We start from the raw sequence: 7,714 nt of genomic DNA, 5'->3' as shown, positions 1-7,714 counted from the left end.
AGGTATTAGGACAGATGACTAAATACCTGGTCTTTTGCACATGCCACTTTACCACTGAAAGTGTTGGTCACCCCCTTGCTTCCATTTCACCTGTCTGCAACAAAGCTTTTAAAAGGAGACTCAACAACATACAAGCTCAAACACTGATCATCATGGAATTCTCTAGCTTGATATATCTTAGGAAAAGGAAGGGTACCGATTTTTAAAATCTCTTTCCAATCTGAAGTAACTCTACAAAACAAAAAGGCCGAGTCTTGTAAATAAAACAAATTGCTACAGTGGAGGAAAACAACTAGATTCTAACAAAACTGCTGTAAAATTACATGGTGAAACTAGTGGAAATCCTGAGTCAAGATGGATTCAGTTAAAGAACATTGTTATGTCTCTAATAAGAGAATAATTGATCAAATCTGGTTTTGTTCTTCTAATACATTTTGATTTAACAATGCATGTTTGATTTAACAAACATTCATATCACAAAATATATAAAGGCTACCTTTAACACAGTCTTCACAAATTGGTACGACATACTGCATGTAGCAATGTTGAACTTGGTGTGCTCTAATAAACAATTTACAAAAGGGACCTGTCATTCAGCACTTCCAGATCTGATTGTTTTAATATCATTTATAGCCACATGTCTATTTCTTTCCCCCAACATCAGTGTAATTTTTAACAAGTTCTATTTGCATAGTTTGATTTTTTTTTAATGCTAGATATATGATGATTCCAAAATAGGACAACTGAATAACAAGGGAAAAACATCTGTTTCTATGGATTCTAGTCAATTATTAAATTCTCCACAACTTTTTACTTCCTGACTGTTCTCTTTTAAGGTGGCCCTAGTACAATTAGCTAAAAGATGATAAATTACAAAGAACAATGAACATCTTTACTTGCCTCATCTATAATTAGATGTCTTACATTTATCACCAAGAGTCACCTATTTAGTTATTACATTGCCATCAAGCAAGTTCATATACTATTGACATAAAAACAAAATCACTTGTTCAACAATGGAATAGCAGAAAGTCAGGCGACCAAAAAGGACAAGTTGCAAGTAAATACTAAACGACTAAAAAAAAGTCAGAAATTAATTCAATGGTCATGAGCATTTTTACATTCCACTATGTTTTTATTCTATGTTCAAATATACATTGACTTTATGCACAAGCTTCAACAGATTGGAATAATTCCTAAATAATCACAATAAGGTGACTAAAGAACTTTCAGCTTCAGTTGGGCACACATTCACTAACTGTAAACAGTCAAAACATGTAAACAAGAAATCACAACAGCAAACAAATATCAACAGACCTGGAGGATTCATTAGTTGTGGCTCAGCCATTATGAAAGTACATACACAAAATTAACGTGACATTTTAAAGTTGGAATTTAATGCTTGCACGATGTTTGAAACATTGATAGTTTGGTGTCAGGGGTCCAGGTTGGTTGAAGGACAGGGTAATCAACAAGATAGTCATTCCTTTTCACCCAGAACAGAATATATTGAAAAGTACAAAGGTTGACTTCTCCTGACAAAAAGCACTATATACACAAGCATAACTACAATATTATTTAATGCTGTTTCTATCCCTTCCTCCACACCATAATGACATGGAACATGATCATTGTGCAACAGGTCAAAGCAGTCCCATAAGCATACACTACTAGTTTTAATCAATGGACTTCTTGATCCATTGTATGAAGGAGTATATCAGACACTAGAGTAGCATCTAATTCTAAAAGCAAATATTGCAGCAGAGCAAGAAAGTGAAAGAGATTATAGTCGTCTAAATGTTTCAAGATATGCAAATATTTTGAGTGCAAATCATTTGATTAAAATAATGAGGACACATAGCTTTAATTTGGCCATGGAATTTTGTACACAACATAAAGAGAAATACCATGCAAGTTACAATGGCAATACAATTACTGAAACAGAATTTCCAATATTCAACAACTATATCATCCCAATACCAATTTCATTACATAAAGTAAATCCAAAGACAAAGGTACAGGGAGAAACTTGTATTAACATTCAGTTAAATTAACAGTCACGACAACAATGCAAATTATGATCCAAATAGAAAGACAAATCTGGATTCACTGACCATTAAGGTTTAAGAAGGGTTATTTCATTTACAAAATCTTGAAATTTTAATTGAACTAATTATCTATTAAGAAGATTGATCATCAACAATACAGAATTCAAACCAAAAACGGTGTCGAGAGACCTGTAAGAGGACCTGGCAGGGAAATAATGTTATTTTAATCTGCTAAAAATAACATTCAAATATAAATTAAAAACAGCTGCTGTATTGGACATGTCAGATTTATATCTGAAGAGTCTTAAACCTGTATGACTCTTAACCAAAGTAGTCCATTAATTTGGTCATTCCAAAAATATGAAATTTAACATTGGGTGCTACAATTTCACAAAAATAACCCAAGGACCAACGAAAGCCAATAATCATGAGAGATCTATTCAATTGATGCATAAAACTGCTCCATTTTTTTTCTAGATGCAGCCGAGTTAATCATTTTAGAAATCAAAGGCATACCATTTACAGAACCTTGAATTGGATATGCTATGTTCAACATGTTCAAGAATCCAATGCGTGCAATAATAAAAATAAAATCAGTATGAAGATTTCAACTTGATATTTTCTTGGAAATCTGGAGATACAAAGTTCAAATTGATTAATATTTCCAACTGAATCAGAGGGGAGGAAAAAAAACCAAAACAAATAAGTGAAACTGCACAGCAACCAGAACAATTCTCCTCCTGATACAATGTTGCTGAAGTGTTTTAGGAGTCATTTTAGAATTTCTTTACATTGCAAGATGATTAACTCTGGTTGCTAAAGGTGGGCATCATGAGCACAGTTCCAGAAAAGCCTTCCTCTGAAGTTTAGCAACAAGTCACTTTGTCGTCAAATTAATACATTTCCATACATTGTTGTGCTTTACGCACCGAACCTTCACCCTGATAGTGGCCACAGATGGTCATGCCTCCTACAATGAATCATAAGTTACACATCATAGTGTTTTTAATATTTGGTGGCCAAGAATACATTCCAAATGCTGTATTCTAATGCCCACCTATCTTTTCCCTGAAGTACATCTTGCCCTTCACTTCCCACAAAGTTAAATAAATAAATCTGTAGCTAGTTACAAGTCTTATCCCACATTGTATAGAATTACTAGGAGGTATAATACTGCAATACTGTCAGATTAGTCCCAGCCTTTCCAAGACACAAAAAGTGAACAGCTTATCTATATAAATGTGTTTACCAAAGTACAATTACACTGCAAGAAATCATTAAGTGAACATTGAGTGGGACAAATTCAGTTCAATGCAATAGTCACACTTCATAACTGCATTGATTCACACAAGGAAAACATTTGGTTTCAGTGCATGCAGAAAAGTAACAACAACGTCAGCTACAAGATTGCATTAGGATACAAAGGGCATAAATTACATGATCTAAATGCACATCACAAACCATACATTTACAAACCACAAGCAGACATCTTGAAACGTAATACACCTTCGGTTCTACTCTTCAAACTTTCCTTCAAGTATGCTTTCAAAGGAGAAGGGAACAAATTTGTAACCAGAACCAGAGTAGAATTTATTTTGGAACTCAACCCTGTGAAATCAAAAACATATTGGTTAATTATCTATAGATGGTAGTATTATGGCTGAAAAAAAAAATCAATTTATAATCACAATTAGGCACACACTGCTTTACCAATATACTGTGCTGGGTTAGAGTGGTGTTGGAAAAGCACAGCAGGTCAGGCAGCATCGATTTTCCTGCTCCTCGGATGCTGCCTGACCTGCTGTGCTTTTCCAGCACTACTCTAACCTCGACTCTGGTTCCAGCATCTGCAGTCCTCACTTTTGCCCAATATGCTGTGCTGTCCATGTAGCACAACATAGACCATGACTTCAAATACAACAGTGACTATAGTTGTTCTGTGGGAGATCCAATATGCAAATTTAAAAGGACAATCTCAAATTCCAGCTGATGCCTCAGTTGAAACAGCAGTGGAGTATCAGGTGAGTAAGGCAAACTATTAGACACAATGTAATTTAGAGGTAACGGAACAGCAGAGCTGTTGTACAATTACCCAGCAAAGTGATCTCACACACTACCCTTAATTAACAGGTGGCCAAGGACAAACCAGGGATTTATGTCCAATTTCTCCGACTATGAATAGTTTGCTTTCGATTTGGGGGCCTGAACTGATTTCAATAACCAGTTTAGAGACCAGCTGGTGAAAAACAGGTTTTATTTTTGTTAATATTTCAATTACTGCATAAAAATGAAAACTATATATTTTCTGGAAAATTGACTATGTCCAAATGCACACTATAACGGACACAAAGGCTATTGTGGGGGAATATTTGGCACATCCAGAATTGTCAGCTTTTCTATATCCTTTTGTAAATGTTTATCTAAAATAGAACATTAGTGAAAAACTGAGAATTGAACCTGACCTACAGGCTGAAGTGCTAACAAACAACATTGGTGGCTTGTGGTAGGTTCAATTTTGTTTTTGGAGTTCTACCACTTCTCAAACACCATCTCTAGAGAACTCTAAAATATATTTGATCTCAAAAGTATGGTGTCATACACCATTGTTGAAAGAACATTGATATCACATTTACAGGATATTTAAAAAAAGCAAGATAACATTAATAAAAGTACAATCTGTTCCACAAAACAATTTTACTGATGAATCAGCAGGAAGGGATGCAAATCCTGTAAATATTCTTCCAATGAAAAATAATCCTCAGCAAAATGAATGAAAATTACAATACAGCAGTTTTCCTTCAAAAACAAATCTTTTGCAAGTATCAAGGCACAAACTAAATTAACCTAGGTCACACTCCCTTACCATGTAATTCAGATTATTTTTATCTAAATTAATTTCTACATAGATCACATTCTCTCATCCCCCCAGACACAAACACAGCAAGAATGAGTATCACTTTAATTATGTCACCACAAGACAAAGATCATCCCATAGACCTTTCCTGGACTTTATCTGGACAAGACATGGCTGCACTAAGATATGCTTTCGGTCCATTTGATTCAAGCATTTTTCCAATATCCAGTCACTGTAATTTCTACAAAATTCCTGCAATTATGCAATAAAATCAACCCAGATTTTAGGAAAAGGTTTGATCTCAAATAGTTTGTTTACATTTTTTAAACAAACAGTTATTCCAAAAAGGAACTGACAGCACTGTTTTGAAGTATCAAACAGAAGACGCACTTTAGGCTTCACAGTAACTAAACTTTCAGAAGTGCAGGTAAAATAATGCTTCTTTGAGATTGCCAATTCTGAATACACAGATATTTTACAATGGAGTAGATAAACACCAAAATTAAAAATAAATCCCAATTACTGTAAAAATATCAACATGATTAAATTTAAAAATATTTTGGACAGTTCTTACGAATAATGCTTTATCATTCATTACAAAGAACTTTTCCAATATGCACAAATGCACAAGATTTGCAAATTGACTGATAGTACAACAGGAAAAAAATCAAGAAACATGGTGGCACATTAGGACAGCAAGATGTTTTTTCACTTGTGTTAGTCTACTGCAATGATTGATATATTAAAAACTTTCTGACAACCGAAAGGATTTAGAACTCCAAGATCAGTTCCCAGTTGACTGCATACACTGTGAGAAGTTTCTTCAAGGTAAAGTAACATTTGGCAGAGAAGAAAAAGCCTAAATACGCTTGCAAATACACTATAGTATCCTAAATTGAAACTTCTAGTCATTAGGATTTTCAAAAATAGAAACTTCCCCTTCACAAGGATTCTTCAAATTGCTCAGCAACAAGAGTTCATAAAAGTGAGTTTATAAATTTAGAGCAATATCTTTTGAATTACGTTTCCGCACAAATATTTAAAAAATAAACTCAACCTTATCCTTAAGACGAGGGGGGAAAGTAATCAACACAAACATATGTTGGTAACTTCAGTGGAAACCAAATATGTAACCACTGAGAAACAGGAACGAAATATCACAATGGACTACTATCGTACACAAAAGTATACCAACCACTTGCCAAGAGAACAGTGTCGGTGAATGCATGTATTTTAATCTCAGGGATGAGATCAACTTGGGGAACATTTGAATAATTACTGCAAATCATCCTACGAATTAGTTTGCCAAACAATTTTGTTTACAAGAAAATTGCCTTAATCACATGGGAAAGGCTAAATAGTGTTGATTTAATACACAAGCCAATTTGCTATCATCTAGTTTTCAATTTCTGCAAACAGTTTGGATTGACGTCAAATGGCTTCAGGAATTTCACGCTTATACTTATTCAAAAAGTATGATACAATATTGTACACAAGGAAGAGAAAATCTCATACATATTGGGGGGTTTTGCGTTATTTTAGCAAAAAACTAATCTGTTTATAGATGTTGCATTTCTCTGGAAAGACATGAAGCATTCCAACACACTCTGGATTATTGGAAGCTTTATGGATATCCAGTTGGCCTAATAACATACCCATCTTTTCTAAAAGCTACATATGATGAAATCTGCTCACCAGCCAAAACGTGTATGAATGCACAGCACTGTACAGGCCATGAATCAAGTGTGCTGCCAAGATAGGTCAATTCCTACTAACTGTCCACAATGTTCAATCATACTTTTCTCAAAAGGATAGTTTTGATGCAAAACACGTTTAGTACTTTAACTAGTACACTTAGCTCTAGAATGTTTGCTCTCACTTGAAAGTAAGTGTACATTAAAATTATTCTGAAATGCTACCTACTCAAAAAGTGAATTTATAAAACATCTTAGTACATCCAATGAATTAATGTTTTTTTCTAAAATAGGGCAAATAGTAAGTAGACAGTTTGTGCGAAGATTTGTAGCTTGGGTGCTCGTTGTTGTGGTTCTGTTCGCCGAGCTGGAAGTTTTTGTTGCAAACGTTTCGTCCCCTGGCTAGGCGACATCATCAGTGCTTGAGAGCCTCCTGCGAAGCGCTTCTTTGATGTTTCCTCCGGTGTTTATAGTGGTCTGTCCCTGCAGCTTCCGGTTGTCAGTTTCAGCTGTCCGCTGTAGTGGTTGGTATATTGGGTCCAGGTCGATGTGTTTGTTGATGGAGTTTGTGGATGAATGCCATGCCTCTAGGAATTCCCTGGCTGTTCTCTGTCTGGCTTGCCCTATGATAGTAGTGTTGTCCCAGCCAAAAACGGATACCCGCGCAACTTCATCAACAGATGCCTAAGAGAAAGACCACGGAACGAGGACATACTACAACCAACAAGGACTAGCCACACTACCATACATCAGGAGCATCTTGGAACTGACAGCCAGACTACTGCGACCCCTAGGACTCATAACGGCATACAAACCAACAGCCACGCTCAGACAACAACTCACCAGAACGAAGGACCCGATACCCAACATGAGCAAAACTAATGTAGTGTAGGACTGCACTAATCACTATATAGGACAAACAGGAAGACAGCTAACAATCCGCATACATGAACATCAACTAGCCACGAAACGACACGACCAGCTATCCTTAGTAGCCACACACGCAGACAACAAGCAACATGAATTCAGATCTGAAAGCAAAGTTTTGATATTTTGGATAAAAATCAAATAAATCAGCTTTGTATTAAATTCATTGTCAAATGTCATTGGAAGGATGG

At 35.4% G+C, this 7,714-nt stretch overlaps 1 protein-coding gene across 5 annotated transcripts in view; it reads right to left on the bottom strand.

Moving 5' to 3' along the window:
- Positions 1–1,114: 1,114 nt before the first annotated feature.
- LOC122539857 (V-type proton ATPase 116 kDa subunit a1) overlaps positions 1,115–7,714 on the bottom strand; it is a 60,096-nt gene continuing 53,496 nt past the window's right edge. For all 5 annotated transcript variants that reach the window (XM_043674980.1, XM_043674982.1, XM_043674983.1 and 2 more), the window contains one exon: positions 1,115–3,656. In XM_043674980.1, coding sequence (XP_043530915.1) covers positions 3,563–3,656 — 94 coding nt within the window. In that variant the 3' untranslated portion in view covers positions 1,115–3,562. The remainder of the gene's footprint in view (positions 3,657–7,714) is intronic.

The sequence above is a fragment of the Chiloscyllium plagiosum genome, chromosome 33, assembly GCF_004010195.1.
Source record: "Chiloscyllium plagiosum isolate BGI_BamShark_2017 chromosome 33, ASM401019v2, whole genome shotgun sequence".
Taxonomy (NCBI): Eukaryota; Metazoa; Chordata; class Chondrichthyes; order Orectolobiformes; family Hemiscylliidae; genus Chiloscyllium; species Chiloscyllium plagiosum.
Note: the sequence above shows the minus strand (reverse complement) of the source record. Positions and strands in the feature narration are given on the sequence as shown.